Source organism: Capsella rubella, unplaced genomic scaffold (genome assembly GCF_000375325.1).
Source record: "Capsella rubella cultivar Monte Gargano unplaced genomic scaffold, Caprub1_0 scaffold_5, whole genome shotgun sequence".
Taxonomy (NCBI): domain Eukaryota; kingdom Viridiplantae; phylum Streptophyta; class Magnoliopsida; order Brassicales; family Brassicaceae; genus Capsella; species Capsella rubella.
Window position 1 is genome coordinate 6086547 of NW_006238919.1, and position 12586 is coordinate 6099132.

General features: G+C 35.2%; 3 protein-coding genes across 4 annotated transcripts in view; 2 read left to right on the forward strand and 1 right to left on the reverse strand.

The window, feature by feature from the left end:
- LOC17885898 (serine/threonine-protein kinase D6PKL2) overlaps positions 1–456 on the reverse strand; it is a 4238-nt gene extending 3782 nt beyond the window's left edge. The window contains exon 1 of the mRNA XM_023782903.1: positions 3–456. Within this exon, the coding sequence (XP_023638671.1) occupies positions 3–259 (257 nt within the window). The 5' untranslated portion in view covers positions 260–456. The remainder of the gene's footprint in view (positions 1–2) is intronic.
- A 2828-nt stretch (positions 457–3284) lies between these two features.
- On the forward strand, positions 3285–4915 carry LOC17886222 (putative low molecular weight protein-tyrosine-phosphatase slr0328). The gene is made up of 5 exons (XM_023783118.1): positions 3285–3695; positions 4165–4300; positions 4395–4462; positions 4550–4636; positions 4859–4915. The coding sequence occupies exons 1-5, from the start codon at positions 3336–3338 to the stop codon at positions 4913–4915; spliced, it is 708 nt and encodes a 235-aa protein (XP_023638886.1). The 5' UTR covers positions 3285–3335.
- Positions 4916–5446: 531 nt separating this feature from the next.
- Positions 5447–9254, forward strand: LOC17885407 (probable disease resistance protein RPP1). 2 transcript variants are annotated; one of them, XM_023783516.1, is made up of 5 exons: positions 5924–6090; positions 6177–6364; positions 6587–7293; positions 7373–7675; positions 7824–9254. In XM_023783516.1, exons 1-5 carry the CDS (start codon positions 5924–5926, stop codon positions 9252–9254), a joined length of 2796 nt encoding a protein of 931 aa, XP_023639284.1. The 2 variants fall into 2 exon arrangements, with proteins under 2 accessions (XP_023639283.1, XP_023639284.1); XM_023783515.1 differs by having other exon boundaries at positions 5447–6090; positions 6177–7293.
- The last annotated feature ends 3332 nt before the right edge of the window (positions 9255–12586 follow it).

A 12586-nucleotide genomic window follows, 5' to 3' on the forward strand; every position in this document is an offset into this window, starting at 1 on the left:
CGGCTAAGAAAACAGAGCCGATGTCTCCGGAACCGAGACGGAGACGGAATCTGAGATCGGAGAGTGAGAGAGATGATCGGAGTGAAGGAGGGAGTTTCGAGGATGAGAATGAACCGTGAGCTGATGGTGCTGGTGTTAAAGCTGCGGCGGAGGAGGAGGAACGGGAACCGGAGCTTGTGCTTCGATTCACGGTGGTTCCGGCTGATGTGAAACTTATGCTTTGTAAATCGTCGGCTAAATCGTCAATCCATGGCTCCATTTTCCGATCTACTCAGTGACGACGAGAGAGAGAAGAAGAAGAGAGAAATAGAGAAAGAGAGAAAGAGAGAGAGAAGTAACTGTGAGATTTTGCCTTTTTGGGGATGAGAATCAAAAAGAAGATTACAAAAGACGATGGCATGAGTTGTAATTTAAGGGTTTGGGTATGACTCGTTTTGTAATTTTAACGTATTGGCTTATATTTAAAGCAAATTATATATATATCGATGGTTATGAGATGATGATATGTTTTATTTTATTTTATGGAAGTTAGACAATAATTAGGGAATTATTTGAGAGGATTTTATTTAAAAGATCTTTGTTGTTACAATTGTTTCAAAAGAGAGAAACAAAGAGACATTATAATCTAGGCCCCTACGGGGATAAAGATAATGACATATACATATTTTGTGTTTGTTTCTATTTTTAATTGTGATTATTAGTTTTTGTTTTTGTTGTATGGTACAATATTATATAAATAAAATATCTAAACATTGTCACCAAGGCACCAAGGAGAGGGACGTGGACAATTTGTATAGTGAACTCAAATCCTTATTGTACGAACCTTGGGTTTGTGGTCGGTCGATTTGGCCTTTGAAAACGAATTTATCGAGTCGAAGTCAGTTTCGTTGGTGTTGCATTTGGTTCAAGCCTAGGTTTGTTGCGTCAATGTAGAAAGTAAGGATTCCTTTGCGTACCTACCTCTTGAAAGCGTTAAGATTGTGATTTAGTGAAGCTTGTTAGGCTAATGGGTTTAGGTGTGGTGGTGTTTTGTCTTTTAATATTTCTCTGTGTTAGCCAGCCGGCTTCAGAATTGAGTTAAGTAGAAGGAGCACACATTGTTGATGTAACTGGTGTGTGAGGTTTTCTTTAAAGAAATCTCATGAATTTTAGCAAAGGATCGCTTTCACATTTTGTGGGGAGAAAATGCGAGTTAGAGTTTGGAACGCTACACAGTTGATAACTCTCCGTTTCGGGTTTTATGTGAAAGATTTCTAAGCTAGTTAAAGAGTATTTTGTAACTTCGCGGTTACAATTTGCTTTCGCCTTTCTATTTTGCAGAGGAAAAACAATAAAATCATTAGGTGGGTTTTAAGGAGTATGTTAGGGTATTAAGCTTTTAAATATAAATCAAAATTCATTAATATTGTTAAGATACTTAAGTTGGAGAAGGATTCATTTGGTGGGTTAAGAGACGCCACGTAGCGCAATCAGATTGGGTAAGTTTTTTTTTAATTATGACATTGCAATTTTTTTTTAAAACCATTTATTATGACATTACTATAGTTTCTATGGATTGGGTAAGTTGATAATTATATTATGACATAACAATTTTCAAACTTAATTATGAATTTGATGAATCGATGTTAAAAATTAGTCATACATGGAAAACACAAGTTAATTTTCTTATATTACAAATTATAAATTTATTTAATTTAAAAAAAAAATCTAAGATACCCAACTTAAAATCCTACCAATAAACACATCTCAAAACTAAAAACAAAATTAAAATTATTAAACTCTACTTTTTCAAATTTAATACTAAATTAATGCTAACATACCCTAACTAACATACTCCCTCTAAATGTTGCTCTTACCGTTTTGTATAAATCATATAGTATGTGGTCGACTAGATGGACCAAAAATTAGTCTCAAACATGAAGTTTTTTTAGTCATATCAAAGAAATATATACAAGTAAATGAAGGAAGATTTAAATTCATCATAACTTCAAACATTCGAAACATTAACAAAAAAAGAAGAGTATTTTGCTAACTCCGCGGTTACAGTTTGCTTCCGCCCTTCTATTTATACTCATTTAGGAAATAACATAAAATCATCGCCACTTCATGTAATTCATATAGTATCTTTTGCTATAGTCGACCGGATGGACCGAAAATTGCAGTTAATGTTTAGTGTTTTCATGTTTTTTTTTTTTGGTTATGAGACTATTTGTCGTCTAATTGTAAATTTATAATGGTTTTTTTTATTCATTTACATAGGAGGAAAAAAAACCGCTTTAATTAAGTATGGTTTTGATACCAATTTGTAACATTAGTCTCAAACATAGTGTTTTTTTTTTTTTTTTTTCTAGTTATACCAAGGAAATATAGACAAGTAAATTTAAGAGATTCAAATTTATCCATAACTTCAAACATTCGAATCAAGGACCAAAACAAATCTCTTAAGTGCGGTTTATAACACAACATAAATTATAAATTGTAAGATTCAAAAAAAAAAAAAAAAATTATAAATTGTATAAACAAACGTCGTGAGACTGACTATGCCGACCCGACCATCGTATCCTCCTGCCGTCTAATCATTCCATGCCCTTTATGTTTATAAATTAAATCATACTTGTGGTTTTCACCGGCCGCCTAACTTTGGTTACTAACTTTTCCAAATGGGCTATGGTATGTTTTGCCAATCATGGGCCTGAGTTTATATTCGTCTCTCTTCTTCAGAAGCTTTAAAAAACCACTATGGCACTCTCTATGAATCTGTGTAAATGTAATACTCTTATATACAAGTGTACAGTCCTACCATAAGCTCAATAAGTAACTCATTTGTCATTTATCAATCAACGAAGTATTGATCACGAGACCTAACTTGTCATAGAAACTACAACACAATATAAAGGAAGAAGAACTGAAGTACAACTGAAACAAACATATCATGAAAGTTCACAACGTTCGTTAGCCAAAACATGAATAAATTAAACCCTACCTACCTTTTTAAAACTATGATGCTCTAACCAAACCAAGGAAGAACACAAGTACTTTTCATTAGAGTAAAGACCTAGTAGCAAACTTATACAACCCTTGTATTCACATCCACTTATGGCTTTTGATAAAAAGACCTATTAGCAACTATACAGATTTTGTATTCACAAACACATGTCTTCGCATCACTCAGTTGCAATTCATTAACTCGATACTTAGTTCACGAAACTTCAACATTTGTTTATGTTTATTCCCAATTATACCCCTCTCGTCCTCTGTTTATTACGAAACAAGACTTGAAAAAGAGCAGAAGAAGAAACTCGTATATCCCCAAAGTCTCCAACTTTACAGGGGGAATGATGATGTACTGTCCAACAATCCCTTCACATTTACAGTTTTGCCACTACACTTATCTTTCTCTTCCTTCTCATTTCGATTCCACTTTCCGATCATCCCACAATAACCCGAGTCTCGTTTCGATTGCCCTAGAAAAACCCAGAATTTCTCATTCCCTTAAGTGCTTTGCATCATCTTCAATGGAGACGACGACTCCGGAACAGAGCAGCGAGACCAAACCTTACTCTGTTCTTTTCGTCTGTCTAGGGAACATCTGTCGGAGTCCAGCAGCTGAAGGTGTGTTTAGAGATATTGTGAAGAAGAGAGGTCTCGATTCTAAATTCAACATTGATTCCGCTGGAACCATTGATTATCACGAGGTACACTTACCATTTCTGTTCCGTTTCCTTTTTGTTCCCTTTTCGAATTCAAAGATAATAACTTTAGGGTTGTGTAAGAAGAAGACTGATGCTTGATTAGAACGATTAGTGAATGATTCTTTTCAGATGTAGAAAGGTTAGATTTTGGATTTAGGGTTTTTGTTTTTGGTTGATGTAATTTGGTGGGAGTAAGGAACGATGGAGGATTTTGAAGTTTATGTTTCTGTTTCAGTTTTTGATTTGTGAAAGTGTTCTCTTTACAAAGGGATGAACAAATACAATAATCTAACTTTAGGGTTGTATAGAAAGATTGATGCTCGATTTGGGCAATTAGTGAATGATGCTTTTTTAGACGTAGAAAGGTTTGGTTTTGGATTTATGTAATTTGGTGGGAGTAAGGGAGCAGTGGAGACTTTGAATTTTATGTTTCTGATTCAATTTTTGATTTGTGAAACTGTTCTTTTAAAAGGGGAATATGGCGGATCCTAGAATGAGAAGTGCTGCGAAACGTCGCGGGATTGAGATAACATCATTATCCAGACCGATTAAGGCATCTGACTTCAAGGAATTTGATCTCATTCTTGCTATGGATGAACAGAACAAAGGTTGAAGAAGGAGTATATATTGAAGGCTTATAATGTATTGCTTAGGACTAGGAATTTGCAAATAAATATGAGTTTGAATGTTTGATGTTTACAGAGGATATATTGAAGGCTTATAATGTATGGAAAGCCAGAGGGAATTTCCCGCCCGATGCAGATAAGAAGGTACCACCGTTTGTGTTTGTTGTTGTTTGCTTGACTATGGAACTCTTTCTAGGAGATTTTCTGAACATTTTTCCATTGAAATTTCAGGTTAAGCTAATGTGTTCGTATTGCAAGAAACACAATGACAAGTTTGTTCCTGATCCATATTATGGTGGAGCTCAAGGTTTTGAGAAGGTAATTAGCATTAGAGATTGGAGAAGCTTATTGTGGAGTAGTACTAGTAACTATTTGTTTAGACAGATGAAATGGTAGATTTTAGTCTATAAGACTTTGAAATGGCATGCCACTGTCACGACCAAGTAGCCTTCCGTTGCAGAATTTTATTGTTTTGTTTGGACAAACTCACAAGGAAACTTTAATCTTTGTCTGTTACTTGGTCTGCTGTATCTTTTGCAGGTACTGGACTTGCTTGAAGATGCTTGTGAGTCTTTGCTGGACAGTATCACCGTGTAAAGTTGATGATATTGCAAGTTCAACGTCCCACTTTTGTTGTTTCCATTATTGAGATTAATTGCTTTGCACATAAAACTGAGAGTTGTATTACTACATTTATAGACATATTAATAATGTCAAAACATGAGAAATGGTGTGAAGCTTGAATCTTTGACCTTGTTAAACTGAACATATTCTTAAGAAGAGATTTCTGTTGATGTTAATTAAAGTGAACATATTTATACATAAGTCTTTCGTTCTATCATTATTATAGAATGTGTGGACGTGAGGTGTTGTTGTTTGGGATGATAATAGTCATATTTCCCTTATCTTTATTTGGCTTCCGAGAAATTAAGTGAATGGTGGTGGGAGCATAGGGACAGTGGTTTTGTCGTTAGCAATATTTTCCACGAAATCTCATCTTATTTTCTATGGAGTTTCTGAGACAATAGAGTCTCTCTATCTATATCATAGAGAACCTCTTCCTCTTTGTTAAAATCCTTCTTTCCACCCATCGATCTAGGAATCCTTGATCCTCTCTCTACCATAGTAATGAATTCTTCTTTTATCATTTGTTCTGTCGTAGCTGCTGTAGGCTTCTTTAAGGTTTATAAAAGATACAGATTCCATCAAGACAAGAAAGATACTACAAAATCTTCTTCTTTATCTTCTCCATCTCCTCCAAGTTCTCTGTCTCTTCCATCTCCTTCAACTTCTTTATCTCTTTCATCTCCTTCAACTTCCGTATCTCAAGTTTGGGAACACCATGTCTTCCCCAGCTTCCACGGGGCAGATGTCCGAAAAACTATTCTTAGTCACATTTTGGAATCATTCAGAAATAAGGGAATCGACTCATTCATTGATAACGATATAGAGAGGAGTAAGTCGATCGGTCCTAAGCTTGTAGAAGCTATCAAAGGATCAAAGATTGCAATCGTCTTGCTTTCCAAGAACTATGCTTCTTCGTCTTGGTGTCTTGATGAGTTGGCAGAGATCATGAAATGCAGGGAAGTGTTGGGTAAAATTGTCATGACCATTTTCTATGAAGTTGATCCAACTGACATAAAGAAACAGATTGGTGATTTTGGAAAAGCCTTTAGAAAAACTTGTAAAGGTAAAACAAAAGAGCGTACTGAGATATGGAGAAAAGCTTTGGAGGATGTGGCCCAAATCGCTGGATATCATTCTCGCAACTGGTTTGTCCTCTTGATTTCTACTCTCCTTAGTTAATATTTCCTTGTAGAGTTTATTGACAGTTTTACTTACTATCTTCCAATGTTAGGGTCAATGAAGCGGCCATGATCGATAAAATAGCAACTGATGTTTCTAACATGTTGAATAGCTCCATACCATCAAGAGATATTGACAGTTTAGTAGGGATGGGAGCTCATATGGAAAGGATGGAACAATTGTTACGTCTAGATTTGGATGAGGTAAGGATGATCGGGATCTGTGGGCCACCTGGGATTGGTAAGACAACCATCGCAAGAGTTCTGTTTAACCAAGTCTCCAGCATATTCCAACTTAGTGCAATCATGGTTGATATCAGAGGAAACTATCCAAGACCGTGTTTAAATGAGTATAGTGCACAATTGGAACTTCAAAAGCAAATGTTGTCCCAGATGATCAATCATAAAGAAATAACGATTTCCCATGTAGGAGTGGCAAAAGAACGGCTAAAAGACAAGAAAGTGTTTCTCGTTCTTGATGATGTGGATCACTTAGGACAACTAGATGCATTGGCGAAAGAAATTCAATGGTTTGGTCCTGGAAGTCGGATTATAATCACAACTGAAGATCAAAGAGTTCTCAAAGGTCATGGGATCAAACATATTTACCATGTGAAGTTTCCATCAAGTGATGAGGCTTTTCAAATCTTTTGTATGCATGCCTTTGGACAGAAACACCCATATAAAGGTTTCTATGAGCTTGCTAAGGAAGTTGCATACCTTGCTGGTGAACTCCCTTTGGGATTGAAGATTCTAGGCTCTGCTCTACGGGGAAGGTCCAAGCAGGAGTGGAAAATGATGCTACCAAGGTTAAAGACCGACCTTAATGGAGAAATAGAGAGCATTATAAAGTTCAGTTATGATGACTTAAGTAATGACGATAAAGATTTATTTCTTTATATAGCCTGCTTTTTCAGCACTAAAGGTCGTGATATCTTGGAAAGCGTTCTTCATAAGAAGTTTTTGCGTGTGACGCAAGCTGGTCTTCAAGTCTTAACTGACAAATCTCTCATATCTATTGACACACTCGGACATATATATATGCATACTCTACTTAAGCAATTCGGAATAGAAACTTCTCGTAAGCAATTCCTTCATCATCAGCTTTTGAAATGTCAACTTTTGGTTGTTGGAAGAGATATTTGTGAAGTGCTCGGTAGTGATAAAACAGTAAGAGTTTTTACCCTACAAATTTAGTTTATTTGATAACTACCTTTGTAATCTAATATTGTTTTTGGTTATTTTTCAGGATAATAGAAGTTTTATAGGGATTAATTTAGATTTATCTGAGACTAAGGAAGAATTGAATATAAGTGAGAAAGCACTTGCAAGAATGTCTGATCTCGAAATCATAAGAATCAATGGTGATAAGGATTTTGATCCTTCTCAGCTTGAGAGACTGCACTCACTTCTGTATCATTCTCAAAAGATTAGATTACTTGATTGGAGTTATTTCCAAAATACATGTTTGCCATCTACTTTTAATCTGAAGTTTCTCGTAGAACTAGATATGTGTTTCAGCAAACTTCAGAAGCTATGGGAAGGAACTAAAGTAAGTATTTTTGATAGTAAGTTTCAATTTTCAAAACCTTTTTTTATCTCTATATAATTTGTGTTTGTAAGCAAATTATTGTGTATAACAAACTCTACTCTAGCTTTATAAACCAATCCTCTCAACACTTTTTTATTTGTCAATGCAGCAACTGAAAAATCTCAGGAGGATGAATTTATATCTTTCAAAAGATCTGAAAGAGCTTCCTGATCTTTCAACTGCCACTAATCTTGAAGATTTATTTCTCAAAGGATGCTCAAGTTTAGTGGAGCTTCCTTCTTCAATTGGGAATGCAACTAATCTCCGGGAATTAGACCTCTTGGGATGCTCAAGTTTAGTGGAGCTTCCTTCTTCTATTGGGAATGCAACTAATCTACACTATTTAGTCCTCTCTCAATGCTCAAGTTTAGTGGAGCTTCCTTCTTCTATTGGGAATGCAACTAATCTCCAGTATTTAGTCCTCTCTCAATGCTCAAGTTTAGTGGAGCTTCCGTCTTCTATTGGGAATGCAACCAGTCTCCGGGAACTAAATCTCTCTAAGTGCTCAAAGCTGGTGAAAATCCCTTCTTCAATTGAGAATTTGACCAATCTCGAGAAATTGAATCTTAGTGATTGCTTTAATCTTACTGAGCTCCCTCTTTCTATTGGAACTGCCACAAATCTGAGGGAATTGAATATCAGTGGATGCTCAAGTCTCGTGAATCTCCCGTCCTCTATTGGAGATCTCACTAATCTCAAAGAATTTGATCTATCTAACTGCTCTCGGTTGAAAAGTTTTCCTGAGATCTCCACAAACATTGAGGTACTCAAGCTTACAGGGACTGCAATCAAAGAAGTTCCTATGTCGATCATGTCGTGCTCTGGTCTTTCTGATTTCCGAATATCATACTTTGAAAGCCTCAAGGATTTCCCGCATGCTCTTGACATCATCACGTATCTGCAGTTGAACGAAGATATACAAGAAGTTTCTCCATGGGTCAAGGAAATGTCTTGTTTACGTACACTTAGACTCGACAACTGCAAGAATCTGGTATCACTCCCCCAATTTTCAGATTCCCTATGTGAAATAGATGCAGACAATTGTCAATCCCTTGAGAGACTGGATTGTTCCTTTGAAGATGACTATATCGGTCTGGAGTTCAGAAACTGCTTCAAGCTGAATCAAGAAGCCAGAGATCTCATCATGCACACATGGACTGCTACATATGCGATATTACCAGGTACACAAGTGCCTGTCTGCTTCAATCACCGAGCTACTGCTGAGGGTTCCTTGACAATTAAGTTGAATGAGTCGTGTCTTCCTGAATCTTTGAGTTTTAAGGCTTGCATCATGCTGGTTAATATTAATGAAGAAACGGTTGATGAGCATGTTTCAATGAGAGTAAATATTAAGATCATGGACAAACAGAATGATCTCGAAGTTTACATAAATCGAGCTTTAACAGAGCATATCTACACATTTGACGTTGAAGCAGAGGATGTGACTTCCACCGAGCTTGTCTTTGAGTTCACAACAACCAATAATAGCAAATGGAAGATCGGAGAATGCGGGGTATATCAAATCTTGGAGGTTCCTTAGTGGTAATGAAGATGAAGAGAGCTTCGATCAGAGATGGGCATCGATGGAGGAGGTTAAGAAATTTTTATGCCATTTTCTTCTTCAATAAAAAGCTTTAAATTTACATAAGATTGTGTAATGTTTTAATTGAAACTAATTGCAGATAAAGAACAACGAAAATAGAGTTCAGAAGAAGATGAAGGAGGAATCGTCAAGAGCTATTGAGACTTTTAAATTCTTGTTTCTGATTCACTTTTGATTATGAAAAGTGCTTCGAAACGTCGCGGGATTGAGGGATAACATCATTAACCAGACCAAGTCAGGCAGATGAACAAAACAAAGGTAGAAGAAACAGTAATTATTCAACATAATGCTACAGAAATTATGTGGTTAATTAGATTAGTATCTCGGACAAGGATTTTGTAAGTTGAGATCTGTGTAGTCTTGGGAGAGTTGAAGTTAATATCCTTTATTGATGAATTTTGATGTTATGATAAGACCATTGTGGTTGTTGTTTGCTGGACTTTATTAAATTATTAGGTTAGGCTAATGTACAACAAACACGATTAGGGTGGTTTTAAGAAGGTAACTATTATATCTGTTTTTGAATGGTTTTAAGACAGTTGCTCCTCTGGTTAGCTAAATAAGTCAATAAGTCACTGTAGGTAGCTGAACCCTCCATATATATAAGAAGGTCGTTTAGGCAAAACAAAGTATAGCTCGGTCGGTAGATTCAGTGCTTATGTCGCACTTCTCTTAATGAGTCTGTCCGTTCAACTATCGGAAAGGTGCATCAGCTTAATTAGCTCTTGTAGTGTCACTAGTCAGGCTGTTCGGTCAGGTAATTCTATTAAAAACAGCTTCATGTATTACTACACTTTTAATTTTTGTAAATGCTTATATTCCTGGTTGATCAGTTTTGTTAGGACAAAGCTCACATGGAAACTTGAATCTTGATCTCTTACTTGGTTTATTTGTTTCTTTGACAGGTACTGGAGTACTTTCTTAAAGATGCATGTATGTGAGTCTTTGCTGGATAATATCACTGTGGAAATTTGATTATATTTTCAAGTTACAATTCTCACTTTGTAAATAATATATGTAAGTTACAATTCTCACTTTGTTGGACATAATAAAATAGAAAATTCTGTTATTACATTTTAGACATCATAATGTCAATAGTGAGAAATTATATGACATGAAGCTTTAATCTTTTGTTGCTGTTTACTTTGGAAAACTTAATTGTCATATCATTATCTAATATACACGATTGATTGATAGTGATTATTGGAATTACAAAGCAAGAGTCTCTGAAAATTACGATGAGGCTTGACTTCCTTGAGAAAACTTTTGCATTGGTGCTGGGAGTTTGCACACTTTAGCAAAACTACATACACTAAACTTGTAGCCATGTGAGTTTGGGAAGGACTTGAGATACCATAGAGTATCACAAAATGTTTGATGAACATGATGAAAGCTTCACAAAATGGAGGAGGTATTAAAATTTTCTGCCATTTTCATCTTTTAAGTTTATAAAATTATGCATTACTTATGCTAAACTTGTTTATGATTGTCAATGTGTAATATCCCGGTTGTGTTTAAATGAAGATGGAGAAGAGGAGGAGAAGGTGAAGAAAGAATCTAAGTCATGAGGATATGTCAGATACTATTCACCATTGTGTAGCTAAGTAGCTGCATAATCTTATATTACAGTAGCATGCTGTTGAAAAGAGAGAACAGAGAGAGTCAGCCATAATCCTGTTGGAACCAGAGTAAGAAGCATCTTGTCAAAACCGTATTCTGAGAGAGTACTTGTGTTTAGTTTTAATATTTGAGCAGATTCAAGTTAATGGATAACACACTAAAATTTTAGTAGAGGAGCTATAGTCTTGTTCTTGTTGCAGTGATAACAAGTAGATACATCAAAGGTATCTTCATCTCATCTTTACTTAAACTCAATCTATCAGATGATACAACAATTTGCGTCAAAATTCTCTGTTTGTAAACAAATAAGCATTTTTATTGAATAAATAAAATACATATTAAGGAAAAAGAAAACAGCACAAAATAATAACAAAGAATAGAAGTGGAGACACAATCTGTGTGTGTATGTATAAAGAAACATCCAAAGTTCCCATCAAGCTTGCAAGAAGCCTCTGGATGCACAAGAGGGCGTTCTGGTGGTGACCTAGGCGTTCTTGTGGTTCATCAGTTTCATCACTCTGTTCTTTCGCCTTGAGGTCTGTTACGATCACTCTCTCCGCTGCGTGGTACTGTATGAACTGTGAAGGAAGGAATACCTGGAAGTCATTCTCCTCAAAGCTTGTGACACTCTCATGCCAGAAATACCAGTCAAGATGGCAAAGAAGAACCTCTTGCTTATACCTTTCAAAGAAACTTAATTGCTAGATCTTGTCTTTTAGCCCTTCTTCTAGTTGGTTCAATGCATCCAACATCTCCTTAAAAGTTCAGAATTTAACTACGATCATGTACTTAAAAACAGATATAATGTTGTCGGAATCACTTATATAACAAGATTTTTTCTCACTGTAGATTTGGCAGAGAATTAAGAAATTCAAGTTCCACATGACACCTAAATAAAAAGCAGTCCTCAGGCTTTGCATCTAACTCGTCTTACCTCAGTCACTCCACGCTTGTGTTTGTAGACTGTGGATTAAACGCGGGAGTCCAAGATCAACCATCTGGGCACCAAATGTACCTTTTGGAAGCAAGTTCCTGAATGCCAATATGACAACCTATAAGATAAAAATATTGTCAGACTAACACAATAACAAGTGCATCACACGCACAGTTTATGAAAATGAAAGATTCTAAAACAAATAAAAGAAGCAAAATTCTTGGTATTGTGCAGCTGAGATTCTGATCAATCAACCAAATCATGTCATATATATGACTAGTATAGTACCCGTCCGATGGACGGGTTATCTTTATTTAAAATTAAATTAAAATAAAAATTAATTATAACTTATAAAAAAGTAATTTCTAAATTTTTTTTGAAAAATAAGAGAAATTAATTTTAATTCGGAAAGAGGATTTATTTGGTTTGAACTATCAAATAAACGTGTACATATATATATATATATCTCTTAAAATTCGTTATTAAATGTTAATTATAAAAATCTAGTAATGTCAAACTAACAATCACCAAAACATTTGGGAGCTATTTGAGAGCTATTCACCATTACTCATAATATTGCTAAAATATTTTATAAAATCTTAATTTAGCAATTATCCTCTAAAACATGATTATACCATTTTGTAAAAATTGTTATTTCTTAACTTTCAATTTTTCAAAAAATCATTCTCAGACTATGAAAATTAATTAATTATTA

What these genes read in the sequence shown, in the direction of transcription:
- LOC17886222 (XM_023783118.1), top strand. Translation starts at nt 3,336, where the DNA reads ATGATGATGTACTGTCCAACAATCCCTTCACATTTACAGTTTTGCCAC. An exon ending in TATGGATGAACAGAACAAAG is followed by an intron (nt 4,301 to 4,394) that starts GTTGAAGAAGGA and finishes TGATGTTTACAG; the next exon opens with AGGATATATTGAAGGCTTAT. An exon ending in CGCCCGATGCAGATAAGAAG is followed by an intron (nt 4,463 to 4,549) that starts GTACCACCGTTT and finishes TTGAAATTTCAG; the next exon opens with GTTAAGCTAATGTGTTCGTA.
- LOC17885407 (XM_023783515.1), top strand. Translation starts at nt 5,447, where the DNA reads ATGAATTCTTCTTTTATCATTTGTTCTGTCGTAGCTGCTGTAGGCTTC. An exon ending in TGCTCGGTAGTGATAAAACA is followed by an intron (nt 7,294 to 7,372) that starts GTAAGAGTTTTT and finishes GTTATTTTTCAG; the next exon opens with GATAATAGAAGTTTTATAGG. An exon ending in AGCTATGGGAAGGAACTAAA is followed by an intron (nt 7,676 to 7,823) that starts GTAAGTATTTTT and finishes TTGTCAATGCAG; the next exon opens with CAACTGAAAAATCTCAGGAG.